Source organism: Nymphalis io, chromosome 3, assembly GCF_905147045.1.
Source record: "Nymphalis io chromosome 3, ilAglIoxx1.1, whole genome shotgun sequence".
Classification (NCBI taxonomy): Eukaryota; Metazoa; Arthropoda; class Insecta; order Lepidoptera; family Nymphalidae; genus Nymphalis; species Nymphalis io.
This window is the reverse complement of record NC_065890.1, coordinates 10,663,854-10,685,130: the sequence shown is the minus strand read 5'-3', so window position 1 is coordinate 10,685,130 and position 21,277 is coordinate 10,663,854. Positions and strand designations below refer to the sequence as shown.

Here is a 21,277-nt window from a genome sequence, read left to right as displayed (position 1 = left end):
AAGTTGTTATTATGGCAACATCATAATTGTAATTCGTAGTGCAGCTCAAATGTAAAGTTCTTTATAATTTTATCGGTTTTTGTGATTTTTATAAAATGATAAATTTACTAGTTTAGTTTTACAAATAAAAATTACGCTTCATATTTTATTTATAAAATGTTTTTTAATATATTTATTTATATTTATTTAAAGTGAAACCTTTTTAAGTGGTCTTGTCACTACACTAAATTTATTTTTATTGCGAATTAATGGCGTAGCCAGGTGAGTTTTCTTGTTTATTTCTTATTTCATCGTGTTCCATAGTTTTCAATTGTTTTGTCTAAATGTTTTTCATCGAGTAAAGTATTAGATTTCCTTCACGGTCAAAATTTTTTCACTTATCCTTCTGTATTACAAGAAAAAAAACGAATAGAAAGAGTAATGAACACGTATCGGGTTTGTTCCGAATTTATTTGCTAGGATCATTGTCATCACTTTCACTTTTTATTTACGCGTTTTGCTTTAATAGTGGTTGTAGTGTACATCGAAAAGCAGTCGCCATGGATGAGTGAGTTGCTCTTTTTGCTAATTGTATTGTTCATGTACCTTTGTTTAATCATGAATAAATTATGACACTCCTTCAATAAATATGTATCTATCATCGTTCGGCACGTCACATCGAAACGTTAATGTTGGCTTTAGTATATTGTAATAGATTGTGCACGCGCAATGTTTTGATATGATTTTGTGTGTTTATATTTGAACAGCACCATGTCGACCCTAACGAAAATGACCCGCACGGTAAAGAAACTTGAAGTGCCCAGACCCTTGAAATCGACGACCAGTTCCGCACATAACCGTAATTCTGTTTTAGATGTCAAAATTAATTCTGGTAAGAATCTTATTGAAGTATAAATCAATTTTATTAATTACATCTTTGTGTGAATTCAAATTAAAACAGTGCAATCATTGTGTACTGCAGTTTTTATATTTAATTGTTTTGTTCTTGACTTAAATTGCTTTAAAATAGGCATTATTTACTATTAAACTATTTTTTGTTGCAGTTGATGACCTAATAGTTTTGACGGAGGCGGTGGCGTACCAAATGATGCAAGGAAACTTTGACCGAGCACTGCAAAGCAATGTGGCCACTATGTATTCTAATCTTAAGCTTTACGGAGCCCAGCTGGAAGCACTCTATAAAGACTTTCTTGACAGGTCAGTTTTAAAATTGTATATTATCTAGCATTCAGATGGATGAGCCTAATCTAGTTTGTATAAGTATTAGATATTTGTTTCTGATGCGTGTGTTCAATTCTGCAATTTTCATAAAGTGTGTTTAGCAGCAAAAACTTAATAATCATTTTCTGTGAGCAAATTCTGAGAAGAGCAATGACTCAAAAGCCTAATAACATGTACAGAGCAAATTTTGCTTTTTTGCAAGTATTTATAATTTATAAATAATTTTATTTAAACCCATTTTCTTGAACATTAAATTTATTTTTCAGATATTTTGTTGTTTTCCGTAATGGATCTCAGGATGAACGGCTGGATAAAAAAACTAGACTTCATCTGCTTGAACTAATAGAATTGCGAGCTAAGCATTGGCAGGGATCTGATTATATGAGTCAATACTATAGACATCGTGGCACTCATGCTGAGGTACTAACTTCAATATTCATCACAGAAAAATGATGAGATGATATGTTTTAAAAAAAAGATTTCTTTTTAAATATTTGCTGACATGACATGACATTTTAAATATGTCTTGATAATTATATGCTGATTTTGCTCACCATTCCTAAGATAGACTTTCTTCACTCTCATGATGCCACGGGATAGCAAATCTGACAAGACCAACCAAATGTAAATTGGGATGCTGTTAAATTTCTAAATTTTATTATTTGGGTATTGAACCCAAGACCAGGCTTCAGCCTTATAATCTAGTAAAAAATTAAACATTGGACAAAAAGGCAGTTGGGCAAATATGCCATTGTTAAACATGTATTTTTTCGCTATTTATTTATGAGACACTTATTGATATTGGGCAGCTTTAATATTTATGCAAAGATTGTTCATATTCATTTGCTAATAATATCGTCCTGGCCTCCCACAGCCGCTTCTAGTGCCGACGATGGAGGGGTCGGGCGGAGGCGGCGCGGCGTCACCCACGCTGGCTGCGCCCGCCGAGCCGCCCACGCTGCTCGGCCCCGGCGAACTCATCAAGCCCTCAGGCAAATTCCCCAAGCCCACCAAGATACCGGGCAAGAACTACTCCAAGGATGAGGTCGTCATACGCAATGCAGACTCAGGGAAAGGTCATCTATCTATTTATTTACTTATCAAAATGATTAGGATATTTCTTAATTTCAGAGAATACAGTATCTTATTTGTTATTTCTTTTTATATAATACAGTCTCTCTCTCCAGCAAGATTTTGGGTTCTGCATGGATGATGATATGGTGGATACAAACTTGCATGATTCCAATTAGATTATACCATATAAGTAATGTTTATTATTCCTCGTTTATAAAAGTTGCATGATTGTGGCAATGATCAGATATTTTATTAATTACGAATATAGAGGTTTCAAGGTTTAAATTTTTTATTTATGGTATAGATGACATTTTTTAATTTATATTATATTACTACTTTCCAAACTGTGTTGAGTAAATTATTTTCAATTGATTTCTATATAGTTTTGTAATGATTATTATTATTTAGGATATTGTAATTTGATTGTATTAGTTGTTTTCTATATATTAGTTTATTTTACATGAGTCGAGCAATATATCGCGACGTAATGGAGAGGTGAGTTGGTTGTCTGAAGTTCTGTTGTGGTGTTGCAGTGATGGGTATCAAGGGCAGGCGGGTGCACATGATCGAGGAGCTAAGTGATACGATCATATCGTTTCAGCGAGGTATGAGAGCACGAGGGACGCGAAGCTTGTGCATGGTGTGCCGGGCTATACTCTAAACTATCACAACTCCTTCATTATTTATACTAATGTTTTAAATATACTCCTATACCAATAACTAACATAATCGACAATAATTTATTAATCCACTCATTATCACTTAAAAAAGTGATCGGTTACGGTTTCGACTATATTAACAAGCCTGCCTACTAAAGCATTATCTAGCTGAGCTTCCGACGTTCACAATAAATACATAATGTCGTAATCGTTTTCATGTTGACGTGTTTTCAGTGAGTCCCGGAGCTAAGGAGCGCCTTGTCCAGATCACCGGGCCCAACGAGGAAAACGTCAAGTGAGCATGAAATATTATGAATATACTATTTTATTTATATTTTATTTCGCAACTCGAGAAAGTTTACGATATCGTATGATATCGAGAGCATTGACAAAGTTCTGTGTAATAATGTCTGAATGAGTCCCCGCGTCGGCAGCCACGCCAAGCACCTGATCGGCGACACCATCCGGCGCAACGCGTCGCCCGTGCGGCTGGAGGGCGCGCTGGAGGGCGGCGCGCTGGCGGCGTCGCGCGCGTCGCTGGACTCGGCCGGCTCCGACGAGCGCCCGCGGGAGGTGAGCCCCGACCGCCGCCGTCTCGGACTACTTTATTTTCTTTCCATCGCGTTTTGAGTGAGTTCCTCTGTCTGCTTTCAGAAGTCTCCCCACAACAATTCCAGAGCTTTGCTGCATAGTTTCTCGACGAACGATGCTGCGCTGGGAGAGTATAAATATACCGTAACTTTCGGGGAACATTCCATCAAGATCACGGGCAACAATCTGGACCTTGTTAAGGTATTCGAGCATAGGTTATGAATTCATGTGAATAGTGACATTGAAAACGATGTGCCTTTTTATGTATATTTTATTTTTAAAAAAATATCGCATAGAAAATGCAATTGTATCGTACTTAAACAACAGTAAATTACTAAAAACTATTTGCCACCTCCCTGACTTAATAATAAGTTATGATTTGTGTGTGTGTAAGTAAATTGTTAAAACTCTTCGGGGGTAATTGGGCGAAGTGCTGCCTTAAGCTCCCTCGCCCTTCTATTATCAGACCAAATCACCCATTTATCAGCATCCCCCAGAATAGTGATGTATGCACCACTAGTGGCCACTCGAGGGCATCTTGTAAATTAAGTAAGCTTTTTTTTTTCGAGGCAAAAACCCTAAGGCCCTACATGTTAATCCGGCCCACCACTAGCGTCGGTCCGATCTTGGGCTTGAAATGATAATCGGGTACTAAAACAAAAGCCAGTTATGAAAACACTTAAAAGATTTGTATTATAGTCGTCAATCGTATTGTAAATATTATTTAATCTCGCTTGATAGGTACGTTTTATTAATACGCAATGAAAATTATCGCAATTCATATTGTCGTAAATATGCACACATGGTTCAAATTATTTTATCATTTTTCTATTTTTATTGAAATTTCTAATGAAAATGAATATAAAAAAGTAACTCTATAACCATGACAATTAATCTTCGCGACGGCTACTTAGATTCGATTTTCCATGAATTTGCAACGTTTGGTTTGTTTGATACACTACGATAAAGCCATCTTAATTGGAACAGAAAATAATCGAGGTTGACGTATGTACACCCTGCATTCCCAACACAAAGTGCACATTATGACGTCATAGTCGGTATAAAGACTGGAACACTCGGTTTTCTTACAACTTGAAGTATAAGTAATCACACACACACATACAGTGGTTGTCCTAACGAGCGAACTGTCCTCCAGACGGCGAAGCTGGTGCTGGACGAGTACTTCGAGAGCGCCGGCGCGCTGGAGGCGATGGCGCTGGGCTCGGGCGACTTCTTCACGCTGTCGCAGCGGCCCGCCGCCGCGCTGCTGCTGCGCGACGACGCCGCGCTCAACGGCGCCGACGACGACGTGTTCGCGCCGCCCGCGCCGCCCGCCGACGACGGTACGCAGGCCCTCCCCGCTACCTCGGCATATATTGAGAACGTATCACCGAGGATAGGTCTCATATGAAAACTACTAGTTAATGGCATGGAACTATAAATTTTACGAATAAAGTTTAACTCGCATGGGAGACTTTGGTAGAGAGATTACTTCGATTACTTTAGTTTATACAAGTAAAAGATCGCTAACATTAACCGTTTGGCGCTGATCGCAATCGCATGGGTTATTAGGAATTTTCAACTAAAAATCGCGTGACATATAATTTATTTAAAGCTGACTTTTTTTTTTAAATATTAAACGCAGTTTTAGTTTGTTTGATATCACAGTAACAACATCGTGTCATTACCTTAGAATCCGATTGAGTATTTAAAAATTACAATATTATTTATAATTTATGTATTTATTATAATTATGTATTATATCATTTGAAAGTGTAATTTCAACTCACTGACCATTTCGAACCACGGTCACGGCGGTGTTTTCCAAATTAATCGTCATTATTCGGCCATTATTAATGTTTATCACCCGCCTGTATCAATAAACCACCAGTTTTGCAGAATCGAAACTATCGCCGAATGTAATTGTAAAATACAAACTATAACATATAATTAAAAGAATTATACAATAAATATAATAATAATCATAAAAATCTAATTGTATAAAGTCGCTTCTCGTTTCTTTAATTGAATAGATGATAAGAATTTTTTATTTTAAATATTTTCACTTTTGCTCGCGTTCGAAGCACGAGCAGATGAATAATAGTTTGGGAACTTATTATTATTCTATTACTGTTCTTTCGAGCCGAACGCAGTAGTTATCTGATCTGTAACAATAAAAAAAACACAAAGCAAGTCGGTCCGGTAAAAAACTGCTAGCGATAGTCGATTCTGCATAACGCGTGTGCGGCCGTGGTCGGTGGCGGTGTGCGTGTGTGCGAGCTGTGCGTGTGTGTGCAGCGCCCGACGACGCCGCGCCGCGCCGCCCGCGCTTCTCGCGCGCCGCCTCCACCGACAAGAGCGCAGGTAAGCGCCCCCTACACGCGCGCCACTTCTGCCTAGCTGTAGCGTTGGCATTCGTTGTTTACTAAACTTATTTATTATTTTGTATTTTAAATATAATTTAAGAGACATTATTATATATTTCATACTCACGTCATCATTTTTTACTTTTTAAATTTATAACACTAATTAAATATCAGTTTACTTTTTAAATCTATCTATCTATGCATACTGTGACTGACACGCATAATAAAAGTGTAATTAAAACTGCAACATGCTAAAGGCCTGTAAGATAAGGTTTACTTTAACTCTTGCTTTTGTAGCTTTGTTTGATGCCGATTTATATACTGAAACGCACTTCGATATAAATATCTTCGATATGATAAAAAATTAAATGTTACTTGTATGCACATATTTAAGATCAATATTAATATTTTAAAAAGGGGTTTATATATTTTTTCTATGTACGTAGAGTAGTATTTTTAATAATGATTTAATCGCCGATTGTCTTACAGGTTTATTTTAAAGGTACAGATTAACTACATCTATGGCATGGTACAAATAATCTTAAAAGCGTTACGACACATTTTACGTTCTAATCTCTCCGCAGACTACAAAATCTAAACTGCCTCTAAACATCTCGCAACGAACGAATTGAGTACATGTCGAGTACGCGGTCGCAGGTGGCGCGCGGCAGACGTACTCGTACGAGACGCTGGTGCAGTACGCAGACTCCCCGCTCAGCAAGCTGCCGCCCGCCGGGCTGGCCGCCTTCCCGCCCGAGCTGGCGCGCAAGGTAACGCTGTCGGCCCCGCGCCCCGCGCCCCGCGCGCCCCCGCCGCCCTGCCGCCTGTGGCCGCCGCTGCACCACCCTAACTACCTCGCCGCCCTGCTTTGTCGCAACTTCTACTAGCGCACTGCTTCCCCTACCCGGCCTCCGCCCTCCTCCGCGGGGGCTTACGTTTACGAGGGCGATCTCCGTTTCGAACGTAATAGTACATAGACTTTGTGTAGAAAATTTTGTACGATTATACGATTGTTTTCGGGCTCGTATCCGCAGCCTTGATTAACCGTCGTACTTCGATTCGTGGCGATCGCGTTCGTGCGTGACCCCCTGCACGATTCCTAACAAAAAAGCTTTAAACCGCACGACTGCATGCGACCGCTTTCAATGAATGCTAGTAGTTAAACGACTAGAAAAAATCTAAATCTCTGTGACCGATGTGATATTCTTACTCTATACCGTATTTATTCTTTGGCAGAGCCAGCTACTCTAGATTATTACGCTAAGCATAAATTAACTTGTGAGGTTGGCGTTAGAAGCATATGATCTCACGTAATGTAACGTAAGTTTACATTAATACGCTATTTATACGCTCCCACCGATATATTTAATGTAGTTGGTTTATGATGACCCGTAAATCGCGAGCGAACACGACAAATACTTTTAATAATATAGTTACTCGAATCGAAATTTGATACAGGTTTGATTCAAAGCAATATTAAGACTGATATATAAAATGTTATGGACTGATTTAATTTAATTTTTATAAGATTAGAATTATAGATGTTATATATTTCCTGTTGATTATTGATAAATTTTTATGATAGATATTTTATATATGTTTATATGACTTGTTAATTGATAAGAAAATTTTTAATGTTCATGCTGCTCCGACAGAATGGATATACGTGTGGCGTTCCGTACAGGTAGGCGAGCAAGATGCGTCACCTCTCAATCGATATATTTATCATTTGAATATCAATATTTAGATTTGGTTCGTGTTTTGTTGTGTTGTTTTAAAAATTACCAGTGTTAATTATCATTGTCCTTTTCTGATTTTTAAATAAATTTGAAAAACGCTGTGTCTTTGCTTAATCTGTGCTTTCATTCCCACTATTAAACGGAACTGCACCCTGCGCTTACTATCACTACTACTAACACCATACTTAACTATAATGCTTTGAACGACATAATGATAATCATAACAGGTTGTTGACGTTTCGTTAAATTTTAGTTAATTATTTTATTAATTAATAATTTAATTTTAAATAATATTTTTAAGCATAAGATTGCTGTACAGCAACATGTACTTTTTATTATAATTATTTCAAACATTAAAACTAAACTACTTCTAATTAATAATTTACACCATAAATGTAAAAAAGTTGCAATAGCAGGTAAGATAATAACGCTAATAAAAAAAGCGCTTAATTTAATATATTTTGCCACCAACCGGTAAGAACCACGAAATATCCCATAATTGACGAAATAGTTCGTGTAAGAACATACGGCGAAGAAGGAGGACGCCGCTAGTGGGCTAACAGCGTTATTGGTGTGTACAGAGTTGCCTGGAGTTCGACAGCGTCAGCTACTTGAAGAGAGTGCGCAGCGCCGCCGGAGTGTGCCTCACCCTCGACGCGCCCGACTCGCCCGAGCCCGAGTGACGCCCCCCCCCCCCGCACGCCTCCACCCGCACTGTAGCACGTAGCGCCCCCTCCCTTAGCACAGCTTCCCGACGTACCCGCCCGCTCCGCTCGTTCACGAGCGGTCGGAGTGCGAGTACGTCGACTTGTATTTTTTAGGTCTGAATTCTCTTGTCGCTTTAGCCGTCCGTCTATTGACTTTTTTTTTGCTTACACGAAATGTGACTAATTTAGCGGACTTACTACCTACTAAAAGTATTAGCTCACCAAAATATTTATTTATTTAATGTCAGTATATCGTATACCGTGATTTTTAACGATTATATACTCTCGAAACTGAGTGTGGATCTAAATGATGAAAATTGTGATAGATATTTTCGAATATAAATTCCTTTTAAAGACAGATGTTAGATATTTTAGTTTGCAAAAATGATCTCTTAACAGATTCTTAAAAATTTGTTACGTTTTAGTATTTTACGAACCCCAATAGAACAAGGTCTAGAAGAGAAACCGCAATTTTCTAGAGATCCATTTGAGTGTCACGAGTTAGTTAACTTTTATTGTATATATTGACTAAAGGAACTGTTTGTTTCAAAAGTCACAGAGTGATTCCATTTATTTTAAGAAGAATGCATGCATTTCTTTGTGTGTTTGTATACTCATATTCAGATTTGTATCTAGTGTCTAGTCCTGTGGCGAAGGTGTCGATTCTCACTATGTCTAAGCTTTTATGTTTCAGAGAAAGCCTGTCAATTTAGAGTCTATTAAAAGAATAATAAATAAAAATTATTAACCTGATGTGAATTTATATTTACGTTGTTATTATTATTAGTAGGTATTTTAAATCGCTGTGCACTAAACCAAATAAATTATAAGTAATTGTTGTTATAATGTAAAAAAAAATATTATACTAACGTTGTTGTCAGGCTTTCTCCAGATATTTATTTATATAGAGTATCTCGAAAAAGTAAAACAGAAATATCTATTACGTGTTACATTAAGACTGTTAAGGTTATTGCTCTTTAGCTTTGATCGAGAATATTATAGAGTTTATACAAACATATTATATCTTATACAAAACTTTTGGCAATTATAAACATGTTATAAGCAACTTGGGTTAGAAATATTTTTTATATATCGATTCTTATAAACTTGAAGCTACAAATTATCTTTACAAATGTTACTATCCAATACACACGGGTAGATATTTTGCACTTTATTTATAAGTCGTTGGAAAATAAAATTTGTTCATTGCACATTTATGAATGATTCACGAGGCAAAAATTACCATTTGGTGCTCATTGGTATTATTATCGTTAAATTTAATTTTGTTTACACTTTTTTTTTTTGTTTTACGTCCAAAGTAAAGGCAAGGCTATATTGTGAAAATTTATGATATATACTAAATTTTCTAATAAACCAAGCGTTTTATTATAACCTACTCTCCTGTACTGTATTTTATATTTAATTTGGTTTAAAATAGTGGTATTTTTATAAATATATTCCCTAAACATTAACTATTCCAAAATATATAAATATATAGGTATAAAATATGGTTGTTTAGAAGTAGAGAATCAAACATTTTTTTTGTTAAATTGTAAATCGCTAAAGCATTAGATATAATTAGAACAGATTTTTTTCTAAAATTAATTCCTATATCGTCAGTGCCGTTAATTCCAAGGACGTGCGCCCTCTGCGTCTTTAATAATTGTTATTTTGTTGTATAGTCAGCGTCATATATAAAATTACAGACAACATTACCAAATACATAGAAATATCAACTGATCAATAACATTCGTACAAACAAAGTCGTCAAATTATTTAAACCATCCATTTTGCCCAAATATATCGAATCCTATCCTTCGTTTTATTATAAAGTTCCATTTCAGCTGTCAGAAATATTATGATAGTATATAAATATTCATATAAAAGTGTACCTAAAATGTATTGCGATAGGGTTTGTTTTCATTGTGTTCCATATGTTTCTGTGTATTTGATAATCTCGTCTATTACATTATATATGAAGCTGACTACACGAAATGTCTCAGTTGTAAGAAAATAAATTACAATGCAACATGTTTCAAGACGAAAACAAAACATAAAACATTTTTAGGTGTTCATAATAAATAAATAAGTACTTTATTAAGGTAAAAAAAGACAAAAAAACTAAACTCATAAGATATAATTGATAAATATATTTACAAAATAAATAAAATTTTATGCTGTACAACATTCATACTCCTGCAGTTCATAATTATAGTAAACGAAATTTCAATAATTAAACCTCTCCCCGTGCGATCTGATATATATATAAAGAAATGCTAGTTTCATGTACTAAATTAATACAACCATTTCAAGCGATAAATTATAAAATAAGTATTTCCTTTCTGAAATTACAAATAAAGTGAATCCATTGGTGTCCTCAGTATATTATTATTGGGAGGGCCTCGAATGCTAAACATGATGACAAAATTCTTCGCGAAATTTCACTATTACATTTTGTCCTACGTTTACTTGAAAAAAAAAATGAAATATAGTTTATTGATCGCTAATATGGTTATAAAAATGAGTACTGTCTATCCTGCCCCTACCTGGGCGTACGTCCATGTTGATGTCGACGGGAATACATGATAGAATATTTAAATAGAACACTAACGGTCTATGTTTATACACAGCCGACTCACTTATTCGCAGTTAGAGAGAAAAAATAAATATATATCTTTCTTGAGAACTTCTTTTCAAACAAATATTTCGGTAATCCCCTAAAATACAAATAAAAACATAAATTTACCTAATAACAATTAAATGTAAATAACGTTTTACATTTCAGACGTTATTTGATAATTAAATTCTACGATTTGTTCTATACATTGTTTATAAAACTTATAATTTATTTACTATTGTTTTTATTTGATTTAGGAGCGAATAATAATATTTGCACTACAGCTATGCTAATATGTTTGCACAGATGCAAACAAAATCTAATAAGATTGGAATTACTTAACCACGAAACATAACAATAATGATCCATAGATATACATAGTAGCTATCGAACAATTTATCTAACGCAGAATTGATACTCGTTTGATACATTTTATAAATGTTAATAATAATAATTTATTCTTCAATATTACAAATTAAACTTTTTTACAATGGCACACAATTTTTAATATGCATGGCAAGTTTCATATTTTGTCCATTACGATTCTAAATTATAACTGTATACTATTGTAAATATTATTGATTTTATAAATACTTCACGGGACACGAAAGTCACTTTATCTTACAAATAAATGCAATTAAAATTACTAAGTCACCTTTATATTACGTCAATCGAGCAATTAACAGTTAACATCGAAGCAAGGGCTTATAATTATTCATTAATTGCATCCGGAATGTCACTTTATTGCGATTACTATATATTTAAGTATTGTCTTAGTTTTATTTAAATTATTTATAGAATTCTGGATGCCATTTATTATTGGATAACTATACTATTGATTGAATCTAACGATAGGCTTTGGCGAAAGTGTGACATTTTTGAATATTTTCACTTATGTAAACATTCTCTGAATGAATTTGACAGGACTTGAATACTTTTGGTGTTAAGAGAAAGAGATGGCAATATTGTCTGTGCGCTGTCAAATTAGTTTAGTTCACTTCTCTTCTGTTCCACCTGCACCAAGGTTACTGGTAATAACAGTGTAGGACTCGGCTATAATTATCTCATCAAAAATTATGTCTTATGTCAGCATTAATGTATAACATACATTATGATTAAATATGAGTTAACTAGACACAGTGGATGACATGTGCGCCGACAGAATTATGTTCAAGGGCATTACACTTTTAGGTATATAATACAATATAGTATTAACGCCAAATAGTTCATTTAGTACGTAGCAGTAGAAAATGATTGAGGAGTACATTGAATACATCACCTGCCGGCGGCCATGCTGGACGTGAAAGCGGCTGCTGTACTGAGTTAAGATTTAGATAGCGTTTAAGTGGCCAAGATAAAGGCTTAGTGTGTAAAACGCGCTAAACCCTTTTGATGTGTCAAAAAAATGATGTCGTTAGCAAAAGAACGCCTTTAAAGTTGACAATATTTGCTAGAATATTGTTAATACAAGCGAAGAACGGGCTGGGCCATAAGCATCAGACTGTTCAGTTCCGTTCGGCCAGCTTGTCCGTGATGTTGGCGGCCCGTGTGCGTGCGTGCTGCATGATATCCACCGACAAGTCCTCGACATTCGTGTATCGACACTTCTGGAAGCTAAATAGATCTGATATGAAGCCAACGATTTCCGCTTGGAAAGTCTCGCAAACGACTTTTAGTCGCTCGCGAGGTCCGAGGAAGCCCCAAACGAGTACCGGCAACAAATGCTCCGATATGGAGTAGAAATGCGACATGAACCCGTCCGGGTACTGAAGATACCGTCTCTTCGCTTTTATCACCGACCAAACGGCTGTCGTTAACGCCTGCAAAACATTAATCATTTAGCAAATAGTTTAAGCCCGGAAGAATAAATCGAAACAAGTATGGGTATTCGTTTCACTCGTATGTGTGTGAGGCGTGTATAATATCGATGAGAGCAGAGACACGTACGCTCTCCTTGAACCCGTCGGAGAGCCAGCGGTTGCGCACGACGGCCAGCACGGAGGCGGGCGGCGCCGCCAGGTCCTCGAACGCGTCCAGCAGGATGTAGTCCAGCACCACGTCGTAGAACGACACCACCTGTCATTATGGTAATTTGTTGCATTACGACTGATGTCTGGTCTCGCGTATAACCTTGACTTTAATCTCTCTTAATACCCTATAAATGTATTAATTACTTAAAGGCTACACTGCATATACGCTCCTTATACAACATTAAGATGATAATAATTAAACATATTCTTAGCACACCTTGAGTGGTTTTTATTATAATTACTAGAAGTTAATAAATAATTATTACGAGCTTCGAGTCTCTCGAGAATCGTATTGGAAAAGTGGTCTTAGTGGTGAAATAAAAAAAGCGTCAATATGTGAAAGTCGCAAGTTCGATCCTGACCTCTTGGTCTATTATCGTTTCCACTCATAACACAAGTTTTGCGCCTAATTAGAGGGGTCAATATGTATATTAATAATTTCTTAAAACTAGTAGTTTTGTAGGCATTGCTGGTATTGTTTTTAAAAATAATAAGCAATTATTTATTTTTATTAATCGATTTTGCCATAGTTCAGGCATGTCTTTGATTTTATGGAACAAAATAATAATCTTTATGTCGATATTTAAGAGCAATGTAATTCAATGATAATGAATATACATGGTGATGCAGAAGAGTCAGTCTTACAATATATTACACTATAATCGATGACATTTTCCTTACCTTGACTCCTTTACTCCTCAGTTCGCTTTCAATATTATGCCAGTTTGCGACGTCGCTCGTCCATGAAACCATTTCTTCGTATGCAACTAAAAATTCTTTCGGTTCCTGAAAAACATATAAACGATTCAAACCAACTGTATGAAAATTATCTATATCTGGCATGATATGAAAAAATAGAAATCTTATCTGAAGCTGTAAGTTTTGGACTTAATGACATAATTATACTTCCTTATTTTTGTGCTAATTTCGAACAATTAAGGTATTGGACGAGCCGGTTGGCGTGGTTGGCTTGCCTTTCGTAGGTTCGATTCCCACCCAGGACAGATATTTATGAGCATGAACATGTCTGTTTGTGCTGAGCCTGGGTGTAATTATCTATGTAAGTATGTATTTACAAAAGAAAAATAGTATATCAGTTGTCTGGTTTCCATAGTACGAGCTCCGTCCCAGTATATTATTATTATTATTGCGACATAGGTATAATAAAGCGGATGTCTAAAACGTCATCTGAATTCCCATGGTCGACTCGCCTTGTCCGCGAAGAGCAGCAGGTCGGTGAGCACCTGCCGGCCGGCGTCCACGAGCCACGCGCGCACGTCGGCGGCGCCCAGCGCGCGCTGGAAGGCGGCGCGCAGGCACCACAGCTTGCACAGGAACTCGGCGTCCGAGCCGCAGCCCACCACCTCCGTGCGGAGCGTTCTGCCGCGCGACGCCGGCCCCGGTTATGTGTTTGGGTACACGTGTAGCGTGATTTATCAAAGCTTCATAATATCACTTTACATAATATTGCGGAAACTATTTTCTTTAATATGTCCCAAATCTCAAGTTGTGTTGCGCTTAGGAAGTTATTAAATAACATCGATTAAAACGAATTAAAAAATAAATATTTATCGCATCTCACCTGTAAGGTATTCCACCTTCTAGCTGTTTGACAGCCATTTGATACAGTTCATAATTTTCTATTTCGGCTACGGATTCTGCTAAATCGTCAAATTCTCTCAAGTCTGCGACCTAAAAAAATACTAATAATATTAGGGTTTAAGAATTATGTTGTAGATACCTACACGTTACAGAAATAACAACCATTCAATTTAATTGAAATCAAAATGAGCGAAAACTTATTTAACAAATTAAGTATATAGATGATGACGACACAAGTGTATACACACTTACCATTATCTATTACTATAAATCTGATTTTAAGTTTGATGAAATAAAACTTTTTACGTTTAGTCTGTTGTAATGACGAGCTCGTTAAGATTTTTCTTTATAACAATTTAATGTGTCAATATTCACGAATACAAAACACCACAACTCATTGGGATTGGCATTAAATTCGATACCTATGCACACGTCCATACAGAAATTGGGCATGTCCTTTACTTTTACTAACAAATTATTTGTATAGAAGTCAAGTCAAGCTATTTTTGAGAATAGTGGGTTTTTTAGTTTAGGTTTAAAGAATATTTATTCCCATAATTACGTAAGAACAATGATAAACTTAAAATTAGTTATAACATTCGTCGTTCGTTGTTACATTAGTCGACATTTTATTAATTCATACTCATTTAACACATTTTGACTACTTGCTTAGAAGCGAATGATCTTTTGTAAGATACGCGGCTAGTCGTGTCTTAAATGTGTTAAGCGAGTTTACATTTCTTATGTTTGAGGGTATTTTGTTAAAGGGTTTCCTTAACGTACCCAACCCTCCAATTCAGCGTTAAACTGAGACAAGAGATATGACGTCGTAATATGTTGAACTATTGATATAAATAAGTTTATAATCAGCTTTAACTAATAATACCTGATCTTCAGCTGAAGCAAACGATTCCGCACTAGAGTGATGCTCCTTCCTCGTGTGCTCCGATGTAGTGTGCGAAGAAAGCAGGCGCGTGCGTCGGCCCACGGAGCCATCTCCCCCCGGCCCCCCACTTTCAGACCTAAAGAGCACTGATCGCTGATCTAAGAAGAGCAACTCGCATCTCTCCTGCAAGCAAGCAGTTAACGTGTTTAAAGTCTTTCAAATAGATTCTGTCGTTATAAAACTTTTAATCTCATTTTAAACAAGTAACCTTAATTAAGCAATTTATAAAATTAAAAAGTAATATCTACCTAAACCAAAAAATATTACAATATTATTAAGATAAAGCTAACCTACCCTAACCAATTAAAATAAAGTCAGAAGGCCTTCATGCAATACTGTTAAAGGTCTTGGTAGGTACTCCAAATCCCTTCATCAATTATTCCAAAAATCATCAATTATATTGTATCGCTAGGTTCGGTTCGAGTCAGCCAACCTAACTACAGGCACAAGGGACATAACAGCGTTCCAAGGCTGGCTGTGCATGCTTTTAGAATTATAATGTTTCCGACAGGGTCAATGTCTATGGGCGGTCGTGATAATGTATAATCAAGTGAATCACTTTCTTTATAAAATAAAAATATATATGTATATGATTTATATAGTAAGTAAAACAAGCGAATAGTGCTTAGTCCTTAGGAGAGGTCCACTTACCTGCAAGAGGTAAGCGTTCTGCAGCAGGTCCTGTATCTCCCTGCAGAACTCGGCCTCCTCGGGCGAGGTGAGCGCGAGCGTGCCCGACACGCCGCCGCGCGCGCCCGCGCTGAACGCGGCCAGCGCGTCCTCCCAGTAGTTGATGCTCGTTTCCAGCGCCTCCATACCTGCCGATACATCACGACTCTATTAGCGCGTCTATTTAACTTACTTTTGAGGTTTTATTTAAAGTGAATAAATTGAAAATTGATTTTGTGAGTGAATATATACAAATTACTGATTTATATGCAATTCTATTATACATTCTCGAAGTGCATACTTATTTTGTCTAACGATAAAATAAAAAACGGTGACAATATTGAAAATATATTTGTTTTCAATATTATAATTAATAGGAATTCGTACAATGAAAACACTTTTTGATTATAATTTATTTTTATTGTATAATTGAAGGTTATATTCTTTTAATTCCACATATACTTATGTGTTGAAATTCATTATAATCTCAAATTTGTGGCATAATGCATGCTCCATTCAATAGCTGTTTCGTGTTTACCTGGTGGTAGGGCTTTGTGCAGGCCCGTCTGGGCGAGTACCACCCACTCATCAGATATTCTGCCGCTAAGAAGTAATACTTAGTATTGTTGTGTTCTACCGGCACAAGGGACATAACATCTCAGTTCCCAAGGTTGGTAGCGCATTGGCGATGTAAGGAATAATTGTAATTTCTTAACTCGCCGCTGTCAATGGGCGGTGGTGACCACTTACCATCAGGTGACCCATTTACCCGTCCGCCAAAATTGCCAAATGTGATAAACTATCCTGTAATCTGATGTGCACTATCCATTGTTCTTTTTTTTACATTGTTATAAAGTTACAATCCAAAGTTTTACAAAGTATATTAAACCTTTTAAATATAATTTTAAAAAGTACGGTATTATTTACTAACTATATACTATCAACCTAATTTTACATAATTCAATAAACAAGGATGTACATATCTGCAGTCTTGGGACTATTGAAACTTTTTCAACAGTGTATACTTTGTCAATATAATTAATAAAAAATATAAACAAGACAAAAAATAATACCATTAAAGTAAAAATCTTTAAAAAGAATTTAAATCACATTCGTTTACTACTATACTGGCAAATTGTTTTTAAAGTCACTACTATACACAACATATTCATCCTAATTTTAAAATATTTAACATTTATATTAAAGAAAGATCACATCCTTCATAGAGGATGTTTCCGGTTGGTCGTGACTTGATTGCTGCAAATGTTGTAAAGAATTTTTTTGATTTGCACTACAGTTCAGTCCTTGTAGATTTCCTGCGATGGCTGTCAATGTTTCAACTAGTCTCTCCTCTATTAAGCATCTTCTGTCTTCTTGCACTCGCATCATATTGGCTATTGACTCTAAAGCCTTGGCTATTCGTTCTTCAGCTGCTATTCTGCGGTCTTCTAAGTCCATGGCCCAGTCTGGTGGAGGTGTGACAATGGTTGAATTTTCTGAGAATAAAATAATTATTGTTAATGAAAATTAAAAGATTTATAAAAGCCAATGCAAAAGCCAATATATACACATATAGACAGACTATGACCATGTCTCTCCATAAGCCAGCAATAATAGCTAGCATTGATTTCAATAGTACTAAAATATTTTATAATTGATAAAACAATTTTTGTAATAATTATTTTTAAGTAAAGATACCTGTAGTTAATCTTCTTTTGGGAGGAACTTTAACATCTTCTGTGTCTTGATCTTCAACAATTTTCAATTGATGTTCAGAGTCAGAGTCTTCCGAAAGAAATATTTCTAACTTTTTCGAGGAAGGCACCGGAGTTTCTATTCGTTCACAACCATTCCCATTGATATTCAAAGCTCTCAATTCAATATCATTAAGCATTATTTTCTGACAACTACCTGAAGAATTTAATTGATTTTGTTGTATATTTGCTGCCTTTTTTCTACATTTGTGTCTCCATTCAAACCAATACTACAAAATAAAATGTTATAGATTTAATATATAATAATATACAATTTATTACCTTAAAATAAGCAAAATTTTACAAATAACAAAATATTTTTATACTCATTAGTTGTTAATATAAAAATGGAATATTACAAATAACAATGCTATTCTATAATTCATTATTAATATATTTAATATTGTTCAATAATGTATAATGTCACCTTCTTCCATCCTTCAGGAGACTTCTGTGCTCCGTTTTCTACAGCATTTAATTTTTTTGCGACCATGGTCCATTTGACTTTAGCTGCATGAAGCCCCACCGGCGAAAATGGTGTGCCGCCTGATATGTCTTTATTTTCTTCTAGATAATCAACTAATATTTCTAATTGTCGCTTAATTATCTTCCTAGGAGGTGCCATCTGTAATAAAAAAAAAACAAGTATTCAGATTTAAAACAGTAATATTCAAGATTTAAATGATCGACTGTGTTAATCATTAAAATTGTTTGTTTTTGCGGACAAATTTAAAATAAGAACAATTTTTAATGTAAAAAATCATTTTATCTTCACTTACCTTAAAAAAAGAAGAACACTTAATTCACTAACTGAAAACAAAACAAATCGCGCGCGCGATTGTTTGACACAAGCAATTTCTTTCGCTAATGCTAAATTTGATAAGAGACGTAATGGCGACCGCTATTGTAATGACATTTTGTATGGAATAATAGATGTCGATTATGACAAAAATAATTCTAGTTGATATTGTAATGTTGGTATTATAAAAGTAGCGCCCCCTTACGAATAAATATTATAACGTTCACTTTGCCTCTAAAATAAATACCTAGCGTGTCGTTATAACTTTCTATGATAGTGATAGATGTCGCTATTTTAAGCGACAACTTGTTTCACGATCATGAAAATATTTTGTGAAATAAAACGACAGTACTAAATTTAAGTAAAAATTTAACCTACAACTTGTTATCACTTTTGTATATACAAATAACTAACATTACGAATTATAAGACTAACAATGCCATCTAGCGTCGAGTAGCTTACTTACTTTCTTAAGTAATTTATAACTGTTTATTAATATAATATCGATTTCACCTCACATGTTAGGAATAACAAGGGAATAAATATACTGTGCATTACACAGCGCAGTTAAACAATTTTTGTGAGTGTTGATTAAATGAGTCGCTAAAATAAAAAGACAAAATCACTATCTTAATATAAATGTATCAAACATTTTTTTCCCAGACCTATCTACCAACCAGAGACATCAGACTAATACATTTTGTGTATAAGTATTTGGTAATATGCGATTTTATTCTGCTTTACGGCGTAACAAAGTTTAGCTAACAGCAAAGGAGATTTTAATTCAGAGGCATATGTGCAAACATATGTCTCCTCGAATCACATAAGATTGTGACATGGGAAATTTCGTTAACTCGAAAAGACCAAAGGGTTTCAGGACCTTCGACTCTCAAGTACTTTCCGAGTCACTATGCTTGTATCCACTGCCTAAAACACGTATATATATACAAGTAAAAGCCTGGTAGAGTACTTCAAAATATGTTTAAATAAATACAAATATTAATATTTTTTATAAAATATAAGTTTATATTATATTATACTTATTATAAATTAATAAATCCTTATTAAAACGATATAAACGGCGTCATCATCATCGCCAGAAGCTGTATGTTTATTGCGCTAGACCAAAATTCGAAAACGTCACATGTTTTTATTAACGACAATAATAGTTATTAAAGGAAACTAGAGTATTAGTCTGACGCAGGTATTATTAATATTAATGCAGGTATTCATATTTTTTTCAACAACAATTTTTTTTTTTAATTAGAACATTACTTGTTTTTGTTATTATGGTATAACAACATACATAATTACTTGCATTCAATGCACTTAAAGATTTTGTATATATCATGAATTCAATTACACCGGCTCACTTACGGTTAAACAAAGCTATATGAAGTATTTCTGTTTTACGGACATTACGGTAAAACAATTGGTAAGCCTTCACAGACAGGCCTACACAAACCATACCACCGAAGTCTACGGAGCGGCCTTTTGAGTAATGACCACATACTTCTCTAGAGGAAATTTTTTATTTACAAAAATTTAAAACAACATCAAACAAATAAAAAACATTTAAGTCAGGCCCTTGGATTAAGCCATCGCTGCTTAATTTAATAACTTTATGAATAATAATTAAATAAGTATGACATTCTAATTGTTATACGCGTCACATGCTAATTTAATGGCGGAAGGCGGGGCAGTCAACCGGGTGTCAGCTTACTGTTACCCGTAATTAATTCATCTACCCCGAATTTCAAACCACCACCTTGTATTTCTCTCGGAAATGCTGTGTAACGAAATACACTTTACCGGAAATTTAACCAGGTATAACTTACAAGCGCCGTATAACATAGCTATTGTACTGAAAAACGTAAATAAATATATTGCATACTAACGAAATCATTAGTTGATTTATAAAAAAAATGATTTAAGTAAAATAACCGTTGCTGTAACGCATTCTACAAAAATATGTAGTTAGGTAATTGAACTTTCCGTGCACTTAATAAGTTTCATCCCTTGTAAACTCGTGCTATCCAAATCTTATAATATATATTATTTATATAACGATAATTATTAGATTTTTAGTTAACCTGACAACATTTTTGATGATTATTGAAACTTATATGTATATATTTTTAATTTAGGTACCTACATAATATAGAACAAACGAATTCTTAATTTAAATGTTTGTTGTTATATTAAGTGAATAAGTGTATTTTTAGTGTATTAAATTATTTTATTTTATTTTATTTGACTTATTATATTATTATTTAGAGTTTTTTATAGAAATGTGTAGGTATTTGATGTATGTAGAAAGAAAATAAATACAGACATATTTTATTACTCGAAATATTAGGTTTCAAGTGAACATTTAAATATTTTCGGAAAACAAACATTGGCGCAAAGAAATTTAAAATTAACGGCGGTTATTTAGGAGAGTTCCGCACGGTGACCGTGGTGTGGTAGGGCGACCGCTGCGCGGGGTATCGTCGCGTCGCTT

The 21,277-nt window shown here is 35.0% G+C and overlaps 3 protein-coding genes across 7 annotated transcripts in view; 1 reads left to right on the top strand and 2 right to left on the bottom strand.

Annotated features, from left to right (window-relative positions):
• Positions 1-115: 115 nt before the first annotated feature.
• Positions 116-9,731, top strand: LOC126781156 (eukaryotic translation initiation factor 4E-binding protein Mextli). Of its 5 annotated transcripts, none has more exons than XM_050505988.1 (13): positions 116-261; positions 747-871; positions 1,044-1,197; positions 1,488-1,641; positions 2,096-2,297; positions 2,829-2,900; positions 3,189-3,249; positions 3,389-3,527; positions 3,609-3,746; positions 4,702-4,888; positions 5,844-5,909; positions 6,569-6,681; positions 8,232-9,731. In XM_050505988.1, the coding sequence occupies exons 2-13, from the start codon at positions 751-753 to the stop codon at positions 8,331-8,333; spliced, it is 1,509 nt and encodes a 502-aa protein (XP_050361945.1). In that variant the 5' UTR covers positions 116-261; positions 747-750; the 3' UTR covers positions 8,334-9,731. The 5 variants fall into 5 exon arrangements, with proteins under 5 accessions (XP_050361945.1, XP_050361944.1, XP_050361947.1 ...); XM_050505987.1 differs by lacking the exon at positions 116-261 and adding an exon at positions 291-547; XM_050505990.1 differs by lacking the exons at positions 116-261; positions 8,232-9,731 and adding exons at positions 291-547; positions 7,567-7,764.
• Positions 9,732-10,324: 593 nt separating this feature from the next.
• The window catches only part of LOC126781142 (mitoguardin), a 50,601-nt gene continuing 39,648 nt past the window's right edge, over positions 10,325-21,277 (bottom strand). The window contains exons 4-10 of the mRNA XM_050505968.1: positions 16,204-16,370; positions 15,493-15,675; positions 14,587-14,696; positions 14,216-14,384; positions 13,686-13,790; positions 12,922-13,050; positions 10,325-12,794 (exon numbers count right to left, since the gene is read on the bottom strand). Of these exons, the coding sequence (XP_050361925.1) occupies positions 12,480-12,794; positions 12,922-13,050; positions 13,686-13,790; positions 14,216-14,384; positions 14,587-14,696; positions 15,493-15,675; positions 16,204-16,370 (1,178 nt within the window). The 3' untranslated portion in view covers positions 10,325-12,479. The remainder of the gene's footprint in view (positions 12,795-12,921; positions 13,051-13,685; positions 13,791-14,215; positions 14,385-14,586; positions 14,697-15,492; positions 15,676-16,203; positions 16,371-21,277) is intronic.
• Positions 16,677-18,886, bottom strand: LOC126781145 (uncharacterized). Its single transcript, XM_050505971.1, has 4 exons — positions 18,755-18,886; positions 18,403-18,600; positions 17,920-18,205; positions 16,677-17,717 (listed from the first exon to the last, which is right to left on the bottom strand). The coding sequence occupies exons 2-4, from the start codon at positions 18,598-18,600 to the stop codon at positions 17,422-17,424; spliced, it is 780 nt and encodes a 259-aa protein (XP_050361928.1). The 5' UTR covers positions 18,755-18,886; the 3' UTR covers positions 16,677-17,421.